At 46.2% G+C, this 20,604-nt stretch overlaps 1 protein-coding gene across 1 annotated transcript; it reads left to right on the plus strand.

Annotated features, from left to right (window-relative positions):
• Positions 1–410: 410 nt before the first annotated feature.
• LOC123425450 (eukaryotic translation initiation factor 5A-like) lies at positions 411–3,882 on the plus strand. Its single transcript, XM_045109155.1, has 6 exons — positions 411–532; positions 648–804; positions 1,818–1,940; positions 2,022–2,078; positions 2,161–2,235; positions 3,444–3,882. Exons 2-6 carry the CDS (start codon positions 679–681, stop codon positions 3,543–3,545), a joined length of 483 nt encoding a protein of 160 aa, XP_044965090.1. The 5' UTR covers positions 411–532; positions 648–678; the 3' UTR covers positions 3,546–3,882.
• Positions 3,883–20,604: the final 16,722 nt, after the last annotated feature.

Consider the following 20,604-nt stretch of genomic DNA (forward strand, 5'->3'; position numbering starts at 1 on the left):
TAAACAGAGGTAATACTAAGCAAATAGGCAATTCAACACAACAGTCATCCCAATATAGTGCACCGTGACGTCCTCGCAAGGAATCCCTATCCTATCGGAATCAGATATTTGACTTGAGTTTTCTGATCACCGATCAGCGAAAAGAAGCCATAGAAAGGCAGAAGAAAAGAACAGAGAGAAAGATGCTCGAGCCGCCCCATGGCGTGGTTCGAACGCGAAGAGATGCCCTGCCTTCCGCAGCCGTACACCTGTTGCCACCCCCCCCGACCAAACCGACGGCCCCGATCTCTCCCTCCACCCATCGACAAAAGCCCCTCTTCCGCCGAGATGCGGGCCCGCACCTTCTCCGGCCCCACCGTCATCCTCACAGGTCGGTCCAATCAGCAGAGGTAGGCAGGTGGGTGTGGCCGGAGCACGCGCTGTTAGCGCTATAAATGCGCTCGAACCCTAGGATTCGGCGCGAGCTTATCACTTATCATCATCAGCGCCCCTCCCTCTCTCCTCCTCGCGCGTCGTGATCCATCCAGCCCAGGTGAACTCGCGGGATTCAGTTCCTATTCTGGCAGTTCGGGTGTCATAGTGGCCAAGGATTCTTTGATTTGGAGCTTCGAAGCCTTAATCTCGTTGCTTGGATTTGGTTTGTTCAGGGGGAGTAGCTAATTAGTAACTAAGGTCGCCATGTCGGACTCCGAGGACCACCAGTTCGAGTCCAAGGCCGATGCCGGGGCGTCCAAGACCTACCCTATGCAGGCCGGCGCCATCCGGAAGGGCGGCTACCTCGTCATCAAGAACCGCCCCTGCAAGGTACGTATTTGCCTCTGATCCCGGTTGGATGGTTTGTTTGTGTGTGATCGGAAATTCCGATGCTGTTGTTCATGGCCGCCGTGCTATGATGGAATACTGATGTTGTTATCCCCGGATGCTGCTATTTTCTGTTTGAGAGTTGTCGTAGGATGGATTCCGTATCACTGTGGATTGACTGATTGGCAGTATATAAGCCCAAGGAAAAGGGTGGAGTTGTTATTTATAGGGGAGGGGAGCTATTTTGACCATGTACTGTGCACGATTAATTAGGAGGGGCTTGAAACAGGGGAAGACGTGGCTAGATGATATCCAAACAGAAGTCATGTGATGGGATATTATACAACTAAAATTGCTAACGTCCATTATTCCTGTAATATTAATAATATTTTCCTAGTATTTTGTGGGGTACAATGAAATACTCCTTCCGTCCCAAAATAAGTGTCTCAACGAACTAAAGTTGAGACACTTATTTTGGGACGGAGGGAGTAGTTTGGTAACCAAAAAGGGATTTCCACTCAGGCTATTTAAACTATATATCTGTACAGTCGGTGATTTAGCTATAACACGTCGGAAAATTAAGATTGGAATCGAAGTGTAATAGGCACTGTCGACATGTTTGGATTGAATATGATTGAGATTTAAAGCTTCCTGCATGTACATAGACCTACTGGAGGAAGCAATACCTTTCTTTCTCAATCTTTTGCCTTGACTTCTCCAAAGAAATCCTCGATCATAAATTTGTTCTGTTTCTTGAAATTCGGAAGGGACAAACAGTTAATTGACTCAAAAGCTAAAACTAATTTATCCATGTTTATCTAGCATGTTGTGCACTATGTGAGGTACTCATGGTGATTGTTGTTCTTACCTTTTTAGTACACATCTCTCCACCTGTTCTTTCCTGTAAGTTCTTATCGCTATCACTGTGATTAGACAGTATCAAGGCTTATGCCTGCAATTATGTGGTGCTTTTTTCCCATTGATTTTCGAGTCTCTTATGTGATTTTGTGCTACAGGTGGTGGAGGTTTCTACCTCAAAGACTGGAAAGCACGGTCATGCTAAATGCCACTTTGTTGCCTTAGATATATTCAATGGTAAAAAGCTTGAGGACATTGTTCCTTCATCCCACAACTGCGATGTAAGTTTATTTATGAATGTTTAAGTCAGAACTTTGGTTGGTTCTGTTTTACAAATAAACTCATTATTCTATATTTTTCAGGTGCCACATGTAGACCGTACTGAGTATCAGCTGATTGACATATCAGAGGATGGATTTGTACGTTCTGTTATAATCAAGAAAAATGAATTTTATTGTGCATTGTTGTTGGCTTCGATACTTACTATATTATTTGTTTTAGGTGAGCCTTCTTACTGAGAATGGTAGCACTAAGGATGATCTTAAACTCCCAACTGATGATGCTATCCTGACCCAGGTTTGATTGACAATCTTTAAGCATTTTGTTCTTATTTTTGCATGTGTATATTCGTGGTAAGGACATGTCCTTACTCATTTGTTAGGTTCTTTATGCTATCTTTTTTGCTTGATACGAGTTATATCACCACTTATATTCTGTTAGTTCTCTCTATACTCCAAAATATCCTGAGTGGTGTTGACATTTCTGATCTTAGTTATCAGTTTTATTTGGAATTTATTTTAGGCGTAATAATAAGCCATATCTATGATTGCTATCTTCTGTATTTGAGAACCTGTTTGGTTGGTGACTAATTTTGCTACACTTGCCTTACTTTACGTGTTATTAAAATTCTTGGCCACACTTTTGGTTTGCCTAAGGAAATCTTCCCACAGTTTTTGTGTGTATAACATGTGGGACTTATTTCTCAAATAAAGAATCTTGCCTTAGGTGTGGCTAGAACCAGACACACACCTAACTTTATTAAACTTGCCTAACTTGAGATGTTGAATCTTGCCTTATGCGGGTATCTCAATTTATTGATTTCATGTTTATCTGGATGGTAGGAACTTTTAGACAGTTCACACTTGTGAAATAGCTGGCGTAAGAACTAGAGGAAATCTAGACGTTTACTCTTCCCACCTAACTTTATCATCTGTTTTCCTTTCTTCTGGTTTTGAAAAGCCGATACTTCATTCATTCTTCTCCATGACCCTACATGGTTGCTGTATGCATATAAGCCAGTACCCACACTAAAATGTTGCATCTGAGTCTTTCTTGATTTTTTCTCTCTTTTTTTTTGGCGTAACGCGTTTTGCATTCTCTCTCTTCAGTATGTTTGTAAAGTATGAAGCGCATAGATGAATAAAACTCCAATGTTTAGAAATGTTCTTGGCTTCTTGCCGTTTCCTTTCCACCTCTGTTGTGTTGCCTAGTTTACTTTCACTTCATCGTTTATGCATCTCGATCTGCTTGCCATCCATCTTCCTCGACGTCTGAATTTTTCTGTTGAATTGCACTGTAACCGTGATTACTTTTGTTACTTTATCATTTATGCATTGTAACCACATATATGCCTTAGACATTACTAGTAAGTACGTACTCCCTCTGTAAACTAATGTAAGTAGTGATCTAAACACTCTTACATTAATTTATGAGGGGGGTACTTCTTATGAGGTAAGAATGTCCAAATTGATGACCTCATAAATCTGCTTGGCCATTCAATTCAGCTCAAGGATGGATTTGCTGAGGGGAAGGATTTGGCGCTGACTGTCATGTCGGCCATGGGGGAGGAGCAGATCTGCGCAGTCAAGGACGTCGGCCCCAGGTAACTTCCTCGGAGCGAAGGGGCCAAGATAAACTGAGTGATCCATTATCTGTCAAATTTAAGCTAAAGAAAGACGAAGTATTAAAGAAGGAACTCTATCGAGTGAGACATTCACCTAAGCCGGAGTCAAGTGCAGTGATTGCTGGGTGTAGCACATCTGCTTACCACTACCTATCATCCGTAACATTTGGGACCCTTGTGTTTCCTATGGTTTTATATATGTACTTGGTGTCAATAATTGATTGATCTGGGACGGTGCAAACTGTATGCCAGAAACGCCTGGCCATTATTATTGTGGATTTCATCATAGTATAAGGGTGGGGTGCTCCATTTCTCGTAAATCGTTTTTGAAGTTATTATAGATTAGATCTAACCACTATTTTTCTTTTTAAAAAACTAAGCACTAAACTTCATGCCAATCTTGTTTTTGAAATTTGTTCTTCGAATAACTGTTCGTTTGTAGGCTTAACTGATTTTTTTCTCTTGGTATAACAAACTGTTAGGCATAACTAACAGCCATGCTCAACAGTTCAGACCGCAATTTGCGCGGTTGTCGCAGTAATCCTGCCTAGCATGCTGCAACTTGCGAGTTTGGTGATGGAGACCTAAGGATGGGAAGCAGCACCGGACACGCACGGCCGGCGTATGTTAGAGCAACTCTAATAGGGTCGCCGGCGTATGTTAGAGCAACTCTAATGGGGTGATCCATTTCATCAGTCGTCGTTTGTTTGGGTCGACGCGAATAAAAATGATGGCCCAAGGTGTCGACCCATTTTAAAAACATGTTCGCTCTACGTCCGCGTTGACCCATTGATGACCCAAATTTGAGCCTGAAATGCGTCGGCACGGACGTGAAGCAAACACGCGTGCCCTCTCGATGTCCGTCCCCAACCACCGTGGTCAACATTATTTATGAGGGCCGCCATCTTCGGACCCACGCGTCAGCGACCGTGGTTGTTTTTTTAATCCGAGCGTGCGGTGGGTTCCGCCATCTGCTTCGAGAACCCCGTCCGTCCACATCCCGCCACCTCCTCTATCACCATGGCTGGCGGCTTCCCAAACAAGGGCAAGGCCCCGCTCTACCCCCGAACCATCTCCTCGCCGCCATCGTGTTAGCGTCCCTGTGCACCAAGCGCGGTGGCACTGGGAGCACCGTTCCCTTACCCCGATGTCACGTTGCCGCATGGTTGGAATCTGGATCCGGGGAGGATTCCGGTACCGCCCGTGTCGCGATCGACGCGGGTGCATGCGGAGGAGGTGAGCCGCCGTCGAAGCAGTGGCGAGACCCTGCGTACGCGGCCGACTCCCCTAACTGGGAGCTGTGGTTCGCGGTGGCGCACGAGGAGCAGCGCCGTCGTGGCGTGCGCGAAGTGCAGGCAGGAGGCCCTCCGTCGCCCTCGCCTGTCGTCAGCGACGAGGACCAGGAGGCTGAGGCTGCCTACTAGGCGGCACGTAGGCGGCACTGACACCTGTTCTCCGTGACAGCGAGGAGGAAGCATGACGCAGGGCCGACGAGGAGGCGGCGTACCAGCAGCTGCTCGCGGAGGCCATCGCGCTGTCGGTCGCCGACGACTGCGTCGTGCCACCTCCGCCGAAGCCCGAGCCCACGGAGCCGTGAGAGGTCTACCAGTGGACCGACGTCGTCAACGAATTCTCACCGCAGCAGGAGCAAGCCTACCTCGAGCACTGGAGGACGCAACACCTGCGGGCGAAGCGCGCCGAAGGCCTTCGGCTGATGGAGCTGGAGAAGGAGGCGGAGGAGGAGCGACAAGAGTTAGAGGAGGAGGAGGAGCGTGCCCTTGCTGTTGCGCTGCCACCGCCACCAGCACATCCCGCGCCGGCATGACAGACGACGGAGGCGCAGGTAGCTGAGCTGTGGAACAGGCGTTCCCCTGGGTCGGCCCTGCGCCTACACTGGTCGACCTCACCGGCTCCGACGACGACGCCGACGCCTAGGGCTGCCCTCGTAGTTTTAGTTTTTTTATGTTTAATTAGTGTAATGCGGACGCGTGGACTCTCGCCGGCCTTCGTGGTCGGCTTTTAATGTTTAATTATGCATTTATATACTTTTTTCGCACGCCGATAAAAATGAATCCGGCCAGCGTTGGACGCATGCGTCGACCCATTTGCGGAAACTGACGTTCGTGTCCACCTGGCCGATCCAAACGGACAAAATATGGACAAAATCGCCGTCCGTTTGGGTCAACCCGTTAAAGTTGCTCTTAGGCCAACTCCAACGCATCCAACACCTTAAATGGACGTCCGTTGTTTGGGGGTGGCAATAAAGCCGTGTTTGTCCGAATCTATAGATATGCCTGTTTTCGAACGCTCATATGAACCAGCTCACCTAGCAAACCAACCATGTTAGATAAAATAAGAAGAGATTCTTTTATAATTTCTAAATATAAGACATCTTTTTTACTATAAACTACATACGAAGCGAAATAAATAAACCTACACTTTAAAATATGTCTATATACATTCGTATATAGTTTATAGTGAAACGAAATGGATGAACCTATACTTTAAAATATGTTTATATACATTCTTATATAGTTTATAATGAAATCGGAGGGAGTAGATGATAAACGAGTCTGGTGAAAAAAACAAGGACCCAGCCAGATCTATCTGCTCGCTCATTGCTTCGCCGATAATCTTTCGTCCATTTTCGTTCGTCACCGTAATTTTTTACGTCAGATTCTTTAGTGTGTTTTGCTCGCTCGCTCACACGAACACAGGAGTCACTAGTAAGCGGGCGCTTCTTCCGGAGCCTTTCATAGAATACCCTCGCGCTGTCACGTCACTTGACGCGTTTTCAGTTGTCGTCACGTGTCACATTGTGAGTGCTTTCTCGGGATTTCGTTTTCTATTTTTTCGCACGCGATTTTGGCTTTTCAGATTGTTTTATTTTGGTGTTTTGGTTTTTCACCGCTCGTTCTTATTTTTTTGACAAAAAAATTCAATTTGTTTTCGAAAAAAATACTTTTTTGTTTTTTTTTCACGAGAGGCACGGTTTTGCCTTTATGAGAGGCATGTTTTTGCCTAGTCGAGAGGCACAGCCGTGCCTCTCGGAAACAAAAAAAACATGTTTTCTGTTTTTTTTGGTGAAAGGCATGGTTTTGCTTACGCGAGAGGCACGACTGTGCCTCTCGAAAAGGGGGAAAATGTGTTTTTTGCAAGAGGCACGGTTTTGCTTCCGCGAGAGGCACGACCGTGCCTCTTGGAAAGAGAAAAACGCGTTTTCTGTTTTTTTTTGCAAGAGATACGGTTTTGCTTCTGCGAGAGGCACGGTTTTTGCCTTTGTGACACGCATGCCCGTGCCTTTCGGAAAGGGAAAAGTGCGTTTTTTCGAGAGACGCATGATTTTGCTTTCGTGAGAGGCATGTTTTTCCTTTACGAGAGGCACGGCCATGCCTCTTGAAAAGGGAAAAAAGTAAAAAAAACGTGTTTTTTGTTTTTTATCACGGGAGGCATGATTTTTTTGGTCTGGGTTTTTTCAAGAAAAAAAAGTTCTTCAAAACCTATCAACATGGGATCTAATTTTGAAGATCTCGACATGAGAAATCCAATGGTAAAATCGGTTCGAGATTTGGACGCACAGTTTAGGAGATAAAGCGTTTTGCAAAAATGAATCTACGAAAAAAGGGAAAACTCTGAGGTTACAACAAGTGGCACGCATGCAGTGCGCCACTTGTCGCGACCTAGGGGTTGGAGTGATCTTTGAAAGAGTACACGGTAATTATTGATTTCGCACGAACACGTCTCGCTGTGCGTCTGTTCCACGGGCTAAGTAGGCCTCAAAGCAATCAATTGGGCCAACTATTTTTTCTTTAATTAAAAGATAAAGCCAGTTATTTTCTTAGTGCACGAATACTGAAGGCAGTTTATTACCCTACTTGCACCGTAGTGAAGGCCGAGTTGGGAAGAAATCCGTCTCAGGTCTGGCACTCTATACACGAAGGACGTGACACCCTTAAACTAGGTATCATCAAGAGGATAGGGACTCGGAATGGGACGAGTATGTGGCACGATAATTGGATACTGCGAGACCATAAGTTGCGGTCGGTGTGTCCAAAGACCTCAAACCCGCCGCATCAAGTGTAAGAGTTGATCGATCAGACCTATGTTGACTAGAATATCCATGTCTTGGATGAGCATTTTTATGCAATGGACAAGGACGCGATATTGAATATCCCATTGAGTACACGAGTTCAAGCTGATTTTTGGGCTTGGCACTATGAAAGAAGAGGCACAGTACGATCTGCATACCGTTTACTGGCTTCTACAAAACAGCAGAGAACGAACTGGTTGGAGCATGTCCCCGGGCACTCATAGTGCGAAGCGGACAAGAAATATTGGGGCAAACTTTGGAATTTAAGCATCCCGTCTAAAATCAAAGTTTTCGCTTGGCGGCTAGCCAAGACATCCATTCCAACTGGAGCGATTAGGAAACAAAGGAAGATGACAGATACGCCGGCTTGCTCAATATGCATGCGACGGTTGATACTTGGAGACACTCTTTGATTGAGTGCCATATGTCACGGTGTGTTTGGGCACTGGCCGACGAGGAATTGACAGAGGTTATGATCTCAAACCGAACCGAAGACACTAGATTATGGATGTTTTGGCTACTGGACACTTTACCAAAGAAGGAAGTTGTTCAAATCTTGATTATGATGTGGGCCATATGGTGGGCACGATGGCATGCTATCTCTGATGATCAGTACCAAAGCCCCCTGTGCATCTCGGTTTTCATCACAAAGTTCCTAGAGGACATTGATTGGCTATGAACAAATCACGCCCGAGTAGGGACTTGCATGTGATGCGCAAGAACCTGCATGTAACAGTTGAAAGGACGAGGACAAGAGCAACAAGATCAGTTTGGCTTCCACCAACCGACGTGGACGCGAAGCTTAATGCAGATGGTGACGTGTCCAGATGTGCTAGGAAGGGTGTTGCAGGTGTGATATGACGTGATAGAGGAGGAGCTTTCCTAAGAGTTTCAGCAAGAGTCTTTGATGGCCTTACGGATCCTCCCTCTTTGAAAGCACAAGCATGCAATGAAGCCCTTGCTTTGGCGGTAGATCTTAATCTAAATTCTATCTGCGTGGCTTCGGATTATGCTGTCGCGATCTTCATGATTGGTTCAGAACTTTCTTGCCACCGTATATCGGTTTTGAGTGAGATAAACCATCGACCTAGTAATTTTTATGAAATTTGTTTTGTACATGAGAATAGGAAGTTTAATGCCGAAGCACATGCTCTTGCAAAAGCAGCGGTTTTTTTGTCTCCGTGCACCACCTGTGGCTTGTTACTACGCCCGATATCATTTGTATCCTTATCAACATCCAGTTTTAATAAAGGTTACAAATGCTAAAAAAATGATATTTTCGTACATCGTCTATTATGGCAAAAATAATAATTATCTGATATTCTCCCCACATAATCCCTCATCGCTCGGTTAGACTTAATCTGATCGGTTGATATATGTGCACACTGTGCTGATTCAGTAAGAAGCAGTTCAATTAACAGGTAAAGATGCGAACACACGCAACAAACAGAGCAGAGAAGGCTTTAGGAAAGAAAAGGGAGAGGGTGAGCATGTGCACAGCTTGGATGGCCGGAGCCTCCGGCCATAGAGGAGGTAAAATTCACTGTTTTGACCTTTTTTGAAAAGTTAAGCCAGATTTGACCCCGGTTGGGATTTTTTTTGGGTCTGACACTTTTGCTATCGCCACAGCCCTTGGCGGTAGGGTATAACAAACTACCGCCGAGGCCCCTAGCTGTAGGAAAATGGCCTGCCGCCAGAGAGGCTGGCGGTAGCGCATGTGACCCTATCGCCAAGTGGTCCGGCGGTAGGCACTCACACGCACTATATCCGCAACTTACAGGTATTTTTACGGTAGGAGTGAAACCCTACCGCCAGGGGCCTTGGCGTTAGGTTGTTATACCATACCACCAAATTCTCTCGCGGTATCAAAAGGGTCAGATCCAAAAAAAATCCCAGCCAGGGTCAGATCCGGCTTAACTTTTCGAAAAATGTCAAAACAGTAAATTTTACCCACAGAGGATGAGGTGAGTTGCCGCGAAACCCAAAGACAGAGAGGCGCTCACCGGCAGGGTCGGGGCGATGATGCCCCGACGAGGCAGCTCCGAGCGGTGGTCGAGCTACTCGATCCCGCGAGTTAGCTCGAGATCCATGGAGTCCTCCCGGATCGAGGACTCGGATGCGTGTAGTGGTTTCCTCATAGAGCAACTCCACCCTTTTGGCACGAGCGCACCTCACAAGTGCCTTTTTGGCGTTACGCCAAGGCTTTTTTCGCTCTCGGGACGAGCGAGTTTCCAACCGCGCCCCACGTTTCGGCCCCCAGATGCCAACTATTTTAAATCTGACTTTCCCGTTGTCAAAAAGACGCCACAAGTTCGGAGATCATCATGCCACAAGTCGGTGATCAACATGCCATAGTTTGATGATCAAACACACCCAATAATTCGGCGATCAAAAGGAAGGGACAATAGGTATGAAACGAATCTAACGGTCGACTCGGCATAGTGCGGCTCCTCTGAAGGGGGACTGGCCGGGCTCGTCGTCGTCGTAGTCGGGCTCGTCATCGGCGTGGTTTTTACGCTCGGGTTGGGCATCGTTGTTGGTGTTGCCATCGTAACCGATGTGGTCGTCATCGGCACGGGCATCTGGTTTAAGATGAGGTCACGCTTCATGAGGTACCACGCCTTCACATGCTCGTCCATCGTCGATGTGTCTGCCCCCATCAAGAATGCCAAGTCGGTGTTCCTCTTCTTTGCGGCGACGTTGGTCCTGAGAAGGTCAAGCTTGACGTGCTGGTTCGTCATCAACGCAAACCATCGCGCGTCGGATTTCTCCTCCCTCCTGGCAGCGCTGCTCTTGGCACCGGTGATGCAATGCTCGATCGAAGATTGCAGCCGTTCGGCAGCGGGCGCCACGTCCCTCATCCCCCTAGCTTTTTTGGTGCCATCGGGGTGCCCTTCTACCGTAGCCGGGGCAGGCGCATCCAGATTGTAGGTCTCCTTGGCCTTGTTCAGAAATTTTCAGAGATAGAAAAAAGAAAAGATGAGGAGGTTCTTAAGAGGCTCTTCAAGCCGTGACCCCAAGGATGATGGAAGTGAGAAGAAGCCCAAGTATCCGGTCCCTCGAGTTGCAGAAGTTCGAGCGTGCGGATGGCCAAGCGATGTGTTCTTACGCGCCGCCGGACTTTATGAGGACTTTTATTACTCGGTGGAGAACGCAGGCCTTACCGCCTTCGTTGAAGATAAGTGTCCGCAATACCTCCTCCTCACTAATATTTTCGTGCAAAGTTTTAATTTCTATCCAAGGAAGAATCCTCCTATGGTTGAGTTCAAATTATATGATATCCCCCAGCGCATGTCACTCCAGGATTTTTGCATTTTTTGCAAATTGCCTTTTGTTGGGAATATTCATGAACCTCGTCCAAGGGACTTGGAAGCTTTCATCGATACTATTGCTGTAGGAGAGGAGAGAGGAGTGTCTTGCGCTAGAGCTGCTAGCATACATTTTCCCGTGCTTTGGTACTTCTCACTATTTGTGGGAAAATGTTTGATTGGCCATGGGAAAGCTGGGTCCCTTAGCTCCCCAGATCTTGCGGTCCTACGCGAAGCCCTTTATAATGATAAAACTTATAGCTTGGGCGCTATAGTAGTTCAACGGTTGAGCACGAACCGTTCTAAAGGCGTTGTTTATGGAGGTATCTATGCTACTCGTCTTGCCAGACATTTTGAGATACCTATTAGACTGGATGAGGAAGAAGAGATTCTTCTTCCCGAGAGATATCTAGATTATGATAGCATGGTTCGCCATGACTTTCTTGATAGAGATATAAATAGAAGGATGATTTATAACCTGGTATTTAGTCAGGGTACTCGTGAGACTATTACTTTGCCCGCTCCTTCTTTGTTCAATCTTCATACAGGCAGGTACATTATCATGCCCTCGGACATTTACGCATATTGGGGCCTAGCCCAACCACAGGTGCCCGTGCCCGAGCCACCAGTTGAGTACCAGACGCCAGTTTATCAGTGGGAGCCAGAGGAGCTCACACAGCAGTGGCATCCTCAGTCCACTCCGGAGTACCCCGGAGCTGGTTATTTCCCTCCTTGGGAGTAGACCAACTTAGGCCAAAAGCCTAAGCTTGGGGGAGTACGTGTTTCTCACCGACTGTACATTCTTTCTTATGCTTTCATTTTGTTAGTCGGTGTTCACACTTTGCCACTGTATCATCCACGCTAGTTTATTTTCTTTTTCTCGTTTTCTTTTCATGCATCTGTCTAGTTTGAGAAAACCCAAAAGATTTTCTTTTTCTTCTTTTGCTTGTTGGGAGCTTTGCCGTGTAAATAGTTTTCTTTTTCTTTGGGTCAAGGTAGAAGACCATGGTTACAATGTTTAGTGGCTCTCGCATGCATATCTGTTTATCTGTCAAAGAGCCATATTATTTTGTCTTCCCCTTTGTGTTTGCTTGCAGATTCCAGCTTAGTCCAATGCACGAGCACTCTTATTATTGTTCACATCGTTCGGTCGTGCAAGTGAAAGGCAATAATGACGATATATGATGAAGTGACCGAGCGTGGAAAAGCTGGTATGAACTCGATCTATTTTGTTTTTGTAAATATGACTAGCTCATCGTTCCTGATTCAGCTTTGTTGTGAGAGAAACATGTTTGCAATGACAACTTAGAGATCATAGTTTCTGATGCCATGCTTAATTAGCTAGGAGCTTATAATGGTTTTTCTTGGATGCCAACATGAATTTTGAGATGACTGTGACGTAGTATGATAGGATGGTATCCTCCTTTGAATGATTCAAGTGGCTTGACTTGGCGCATGTTCACGCATGTAGTTGAAACAAAATCAACATAGCCTCTATGATATTCATGTTCATGGTGATTTATGTCCTACTCATGCTTGCACTCAATGTTGGTTAATCTCAATGCATTTTGATGACTGTTGTCGCTCTCTAGTTGGTCGCTTCCCAGTCTTTTGCTAGCCTTCACTTGTACTAAGCGGGAATACTGCTTGTGCATCCACTTCCTTAAACCCAAAGTTGTTCCATATGAGTCCACCATACCTACCTATATGCGGTATCTACCTGCCGTCCCAAGTAAATTTGCATGTGCCACTCTCTAAATCTTCAACAAATAATCTGTTTTGCATGCCCGAACCGCTCATGTGGTGATAGGGGGCTATCAGTATCTTCCATGCTAGGCGTGTTATGCTTGATATGTGTTTATTCAGTATCATTCACGAGAAAGGGGGCGGTAATTGGAATGCCCAGTTCCATGCTCAAATCGAAAAGATAATTGCAAACAAAACTCCCCTGGATTGATGTTGGTATGGACGGCACCCGAGTATTCGGCTAGTCGTGGAGTGTGATTGATTGGTGGTGGGGGAGTCAAAACTTTACTTTTCTGTTTGGGAACCGCCTATAGCATGTGTAGCGTGGAAGATGGTGAGAACTCTTAGTCATTGCGTTGACAATGAAAGCATGCCACCCAAAATTATTATCTCTGCTTTCAAAGCTTGAGATCTGGCACCTCTGCAAATCAATGCTTCCCTCTGCAAAGGGCCTGTCTATTTATGTTCCTGTTGAGTCATCCTCTTCTTATAAAAGCACCAATTAGAGAGCACCTCTGTCATTTTTATGCTTTGCTTTTAACTGATATTGAGTATGACTGTGACTGGATCTTCTTTGCCCTGAATTACATTGTTTAGTCAGCCCTTGGTCTCTGAAGGTGCTGTGCATTTATGTTTTGCGGTCTCAGAAAGAGCTAGCGAGATACCATCTGTTCGTACCGCTTCATGATTATTTTGATTGAAGTGTTGACGTTTGAGACTTATTATTATTTGCTCGCTAGTTGATTATGCCATTGATATGAGTTTACCGTTAGACCTAGATGTCATTTGCTTATATGGTTAGCTTGTGATCTTGCTGAAATTCTGGTTATGAGTTAGACATAGTTGCAACAACAAGATCAAACAGAGTTCGTAAAAGTTTTCTTTTGTGTCTTTCAGTTTGTCAACTGAATTGCTTGAGGACAAGCAAGGTTTTAAGCTTGGGGGAGTTGATACGTCTCCATCGTATCTACTTTTCCAAACTCTTTTGCCCTTGTTTTGGACTCTAATTTGCATGATTTGAATGGAACTAACCCGGACTAACGCTGTTTTCAGCAGAATTGCCAAGATGTTGTTTTTGCGCAGAAATAAAAGTTCTCGGAAAGACTTGAAAATTTACGGAGAATTTTTGTGGAATATATAAAAAATACTGGCGCAAGAATCAGTGGAGAAAGTGGAGCGTGGAGCCCACAAGCCCACCAGGTGCGGACCCCCCTGATCGCGCCTGGCAGGCTTGTGGGGCCCACAACGCTCCACCGCCTCCAATCTCAGCTGTATTTAGTCCGGCTCGCCCGGAAAAAAAATAAAGGAGAAGAGTCATCGCGTTTTACGATACGGAGGCGCCGCCACCTCTTGTTCTTCATCTGGAGGGTAGATGTGGAGTCCGTTCTAGGCTCCGGAGAGGGGAGATAGTTGCCATCGTCATCATCAACCTTCCTTCATCGCCAATTCCATGATGCTCTTCACCGTTCTGAGTAATATCATCGTAGGCTTGCTGGGCGGTGATGGGTTGGATGAGATCTATCATGTAATCGAGTTAGTTTTGACGGGGATTGATCCCTAGTATCCACTATGTTCTGAGATTGATGTTGCTACTACTTTGCCATGCTTAATGCTTGTCACTAGGGCCCGAGTGCCATGATTTCAGATCTGAACCTATTATGTTCTCGCCAATATATGTGTGTTCTTGATCCTATCTTGCAAGTTGTAGTCACCTACTATGTGTTATGACCTGGCAACCCCGGAGTGACAATAGCCGGAACCACTCCCGGAGATGACCATAGTATGAGGAGTTCATGTATTCACCAAGTGTTAATGCGTTGGTCCGGTTCTTTATTAAAAGGAGAACCTTAATATCCCGTAGTTTCCATTAGGACCCCGCTGCCACGGGAGGGATGGACAATAGATGTCATGCAAGTTCTTTTCCCTAAGCACGTATGACTACATACGGATCCATGCCTACATTACATTGACGAACTGGATCTAGTTACATATCTCTCCTTGTTATAACTATTACATGATGAATAGCATCCGGCATAATCATCAATCACCGATCCAATGCCTACGAGTTTTTCCTACTGGTCCTTGCTAAGTTACTTTGCTGCTACTGCTGTCACTTTGCTGTTACTGGTTACTATTGCTACTGTTGCTATCACACTACTTTGCTATTGATACTTTGCGGTAGATACTAAATCTTTCAGGTGTGGTTGAATTGACAACTCAACTGCTAATACTTGAGAATATTCTTTGGCTTCCCCTTGAGTCGAATCAATAAATTTGGGTTGAATACTCTACCCACGAAAACTGTTGCGATCCCCTAAACTTGTGGGTTATCAGGGAAGTAACAAGGAAACGGAGGGAAAGGGAGGAGAAAACGACGGGAATAGGCCCGTCTGTCGCCGATAGCACGGACCCACTCGACTTTTTTGCTTCGGTCGGCGCCTCCACGCGCCCCCTGGGGGGCTGGGTCTGGCTCGGATTCACCGACTCTTATTTCGGTCCAAACCGACGCTAAACGAGGAGTTGGGGATGTGACTCGACCAATTTTTTGCCGCCGATGCAACAAAGGACAGCCTGGGGGCTTGTTGGGGGGGGGGGGGGGGCGAGTGGAGATGCTCTATGGGACAGGGATCCACCCGAGAAAGGGAGAGCGGTGTCGCTAAGTTTGGTAGTGATGGAGGCTGCTCTGAGATCCCCAAATACGTGCACCCAAACAAACGGATGGTTACTGCTGGTTTTTTTCTCTTCGACTAGGGGTTGGCTTTTTTTAACACAATACACATGCAAGCGATCATATACACACACATACACTCATTCCTATGAGAACACACACGCACACCCTATCCCTATGAGCACCTCCGAAAGAGTGAGCCGACATGTGATCTTGAGATTTACGAAGTCACCATAGGCCTCGTCGTCGACGGAGACGTCTTCTCCACTGAAAATAATACAAGCATCAGAACTTGAACCCTGATGAACTAAAAATACTATGGTCCCTTTAACCATTCAACCACAATTTTGTTTGCGACTAGGGGTTGGCTGGTAGTACATTTTTAACGAACGTATTGTTTTAGGTTCTTCGAGTCCAGGTTCGGAGCGAGGCATACATGGCAGCTGTTCGACCCGGTCGATTTAATTAACGTGTAATGTTCGACGCAAAAAAACACGTGTAATGCGGCTGGCAGCGACGTTTTCTTTTAAGAGGGTGTTTGGATACGTTTGAATCCTATGACTAAAAGTAGTGGGACTAAAACTTGCTAGCCTCACCCATGCTTGGATCAAAATATACTAAAGAGACTAAAACCAAGTTAATGAACATTTATTATCCACCAAACCCTCCAATTTAGAACTCGCGTGTGTTAAAGAAGAGGAGTTAAATGAGGAGAGAGAGGACTAATCCACATTTTAGTAGGGATACCCCTCACTAAAAAATTTAGTCTCAAGACTAGTTTTAGCCCCTCTTTAGTCAGGGATGCTTGGAACTTTAGCCTCTTAAAGAGACTATTTTTAGTCAGACTAAAATAAGTCCCTTGGATCCAAGCACCCTCTAAATTGGAACGATATGTGCGTATCTGTCTGGTCTCTTCAAAGTGTGTGTTTTCTTTTTATAGAGAAACAACCTACCTGATGTCTACGTGAAATTCTTGTGTTTGGGTCAAGTCCAAATGTTGCAAAAATAAAAATAAAAATGAAGTAACCAAACAACCAACATTCTCTTAAAAAAGTCAATGGTAAACAAACTTCCATTCAAATATTAAAAATATCTATAAAAATCCCATTTCAACACAACACTACTCTTTCGTCCGATGATAGTGCGAAGCTGAATGAGATGTGGTCGAAGGGAATGAATGCGGCTTCATCATTTTCTTTTCAACTGTGGACACCAAAATCCTACCATCATCGATGACGACGACGAACACAAAAAGTGGCAACAGAAATGAGTTACTACAAAATGCAAACTTTTCCTCATCCTACCTTATGAGCTTCTTCGAGAAACTGCAAGACGAGTTTTTTAACTTAACCACAAGTGTCTCGTCATGGACGGAAATATCGCACACAACTAAAAGAACATTTAGTCTTCAATAGATACTGAAGCGTCAAACCTGACGTTTAATCCTTGTTGGGATTGGGCTACCATTGCGCATCTAACCATTCAATCAGGTGTTAGTTCTCACAGTTAAAGGAACTTAACAATTCCATCTAACCTGCCATGTTTATTCTATGGCCATGCATGCATGTATTGTAATAGTGGACATTAAAGCATAATATGAATTTATTCTATACCTCGGCACACACACCCCGTTACAATGCACGGACATATGTGCTAGCAAAATATGAAAACACAAAAGGATGTTCACGTCAGCAGACGAGTTCTCGCCAATTCATGCCAGCCGACAACAAACACAACGGACTATAGAATGGTCATCCAAGTTTCATGCCGACAACATAGCCAGCGCCCGACACAAGAGTGGGCCTTCAAAACGGACAAGTTTCTTGGGTGAGTCACAAAGCTAATGCTGGCACACGAGACAGTCTTTAAAATGGACGAGTTTTTGGCGTCGACAATGAAGCCAGCGACCGATACACCAGCCAACCTTCAAAATGGACAACGGTCACGGCCGGGGTCTCATCTAGTTGAGGCCGTGGCGAGCGAACATCTTCCTGTGCTGGTTCGCGAACCAAGCCTTCTTCTCTGGTGACTTGTTATTCTTATCAATGCTCACGAAGACGAGTGCCACCTCTTTTACTTTGGTCTCGGCATTGGTGGCATCGATCTTAAGCTTTTTGAGTTGAGCGGCCTCCTTGATGTCACGATTCCTCCTCTTCACGGCCTCGTCCATCTCAAACTTCTTCGCTTGGAGATCTAGGTAGATCTAGGGAGAGGGGGCGCGGAAGAGTTTTGGGCAAAATGGAGGGAAAGTGGGGCGGCTGTGTCCCCGACGAGCGGGTCAGGTGGAAAACAAGGGCACACGTCCTGTCCATTCGTGCGTGTCCGTTCGGCCACAAACATGGCCAAAAGTTGGGCCGAAAATGGGTCGAAAGCGGACAAAAAACAAACATTGGTCCGTTTTCTCTCGCACGTTGGAAGACCTGTTCTGTCTGTTTACCCCCAAACAAGTGTGGTTAGACCATTTAGGGTCGCGCATTGGAGTTGGCCTTAGGCTGACCACGCATGCGGAATCTGGCCATATTTCTGTTTCAAGTCGTCATGGCTGTTGTGATCTCCACTGCTCTCCGGTGCCATGCGTAACCAGATCCAGATTGGCATGTGGCGATCATCTACTTGATCTAAGTACTGATGCTGCCATGGGTAACCAGATCCAAATTGGCATATGTCAATCATCTACTTGATCTAAGTACTGATCTAAGAACATATACAACCAGGGCCACATAACCCCCCTTACCATTTTCCATTGCGCCACCTCCCTAGGGCGACCAGGGGAGAAACCCTAGCCGCCAGCTCCTCCTTCATCCTATGCCTTCCCTCGTCATCCCCTCAGGAGGCCGTCAGGAAATCCTGTGCGCCATCAGTGAAAGGAACGGTGGGGCCCTCGCAACTCGTGGCCATGGCACAGTTGGAAGGGCTAGCGCATGGCGGCGGATCGGATCAGCCACACACCCTCTTCCTTGGGGTGCTTCTTTTAGCGGCACGACATGGAGGGCGGCTTCACAAAGGGCGTCATCCAATCTGCAGTGCAAGGATCTGGGATCGATAGCTCCAAACATGACAGTGATGGCGTCCCATCCATTGTTGATGATGGGTCTCAAGGCGAATCCTTGTGGCGACGCCTACGAGCGGTGGATAACGAGATCCCGAGCCCAGGTTTGTCGCAAGAGGTCCCTGTGGGGATGATCTAGCGGCGGAGGTGTGTGGATCTCAAGGATCTTTTGAAAACCCTTGGTCTTAGCCTCACCGCTGCTTTTCTATTGCCGCAGGGAGATCGTAGCGCTGGTTGTCGTGGCCCTTTAGCCGTGATGTGGTGCGAGCCGAAGTGGCAAGGCAGGGGCCGGTGGGGTGTTCACGTAGGCGACGCCGTGGTTGCCTTCTCCTCCATAGTTTTGAAAGGCCGTGTGGGGGCCTACTAGTTTGGCTTAAATAATGGAGGCGGTCCTAGGTTCTTTTAATGCCAACATAGTGTTCTACTTGATGTTGGGCCTCTTTGATGTGGTCGTTGGCGAGTTCCGGAAGGCTCTGCCGGAGATCTCCTTTGGGTGCTTGACGCATGTAGACTGTTGGAACGGATGGGATTCGGTCATGTGCGCCCCTATTTTAGCCCGTGTGGATTCAAGAGGGCATGACACGAAGCTTCGTTGTTTGTTGACATTATGGGGCATGTCAGTATTTCAATTTCCATTGTGAAGACAATAGCGGAGAAGGTCATGGTGGGTAAGGTCTGAGGCTTAGTAATGGCGGATCAAGTCTTTCACGTGATGAGGATTTTGCTTGGTGTTTCCTGACTTGTAGCAACGACATCGGTAAGTGGGAGCGACAACACAGGAGGAGTACAGTCTTAGATTTCAGGGTGAAAACATAAGGTCTGGCCTTAATTGGTTGTGCTTGGAAGTGGACTTGTTGAAGGCATAGTTTTTGAGAGCGCAAATTTTCTCTAGGGTGAAAATCTAAGATCTATGATAGCACAACGACACTGCTTGTGCACTGTTTCCTTCTTGGAGGCGTTGCTTGCGATAAATTTCGATTTCGGGTGTTGTCTTGGAGGTGGTCTGTGTTGTTGTTACAAGGGATTGATCAGTGTAGCGAGATCTTTCATTTTTTGTTTTGTTTTTGGGTTGTGTGCATCCGCAATATCTCTAGGTCATTGCGTTGTTGTAGAGGTTGGCTGTAATTGGTATCCCCGCGATACTAATATATTTCCTTTGCCAACCTCACAAAATAATGTCATGAGAGAAAATTAACACTCATCCGGACCTGACAATCCCGGTCCAAATGCTTAGATAGGTATTCCCCATACCCGACCCATATATGACACGGATATGGAACGCCCAGACGCAACCCAAATCCTCTCAAAATTGACGAGTCCACCATTTCGACCGCACTACTCCCGCATCCGTCCTTCATTTCCTGCCTCCTCACAACAACCCACCTCCTACCATGTGATATGTATCCAATGTATACCTGGCCATGGGATACCCGGCCCGGTCGGCCCGACCCGACCCGGCCCGATGTAACAGCCCGAGACCAACGCTGCAAAATATTCCCCTTTTATTCCATTGCCGCCGTGCGATTAGATTGTCTGTCGTATTTATCATCGCATCATTCGCATCATCTGCATTGCATCGGCACTCCGTTGCCACCAGTTTTCAAAACTTGCATCCGTTATTAGTTGCCGGTTCTCTCCGTGTTCATCGTTGACCGTTTTGAGACCAACCACACTGCAAGCGCCCGCGACACCATTAAAATATTTGTTTTTAAAAGTGTGTATAAAATTTCTTGGGTCGGGTTGAAACTTGGCGTGCGGTCTTATTTTAATGTAGGTAGGCAGCATGCCAAATTTCTTCGCAATTGGAGTTCGTTTGATACCCGTATCCTTAAATATATAGCGACACTATAGCCGGTCAATTGTTGGACGTTTTGATATTTTAAACTCTATCGTCGGGTTACCCGTTTTCCCTCTCATCTCCGCCTAGCTCCTCTGCACAGTGCACCCACCTTCCCGCAATCTAGTTCGAAAACCTCCCGGTGCCCGAACCGAGCGGTCGTGACCATTGGATCCGGATCAACCCCGTGACACCCCAAACCATCATCGGTTTTTCAATACGACCCTAACGCATTTTTTTAGCGCGACCGTTCGATTTAGATCGAAGGGCCAATTAGACCCCACTTAGAAAAGAGTGGATATTTATATACGAAACCGGTAATCCTACCCTAGCCCTAGATGCCC

Source organism: Hordeum vulgare, chromosome 2H (assembly GCF_904849725.1).
Source record: "Hordeum vulgare subsp. vulgare chromosome 2H, MorexV3_pseudomolecules_assembly, whole genome shotgun sequence".
Taxonomy (NCBI): domain Eukaryota; kingdom Viridiplantae; phylum Streptophyta; class Magnoliopsida; order Poales; family Poaceae; genus Hordeum; species Hordeum vulgare.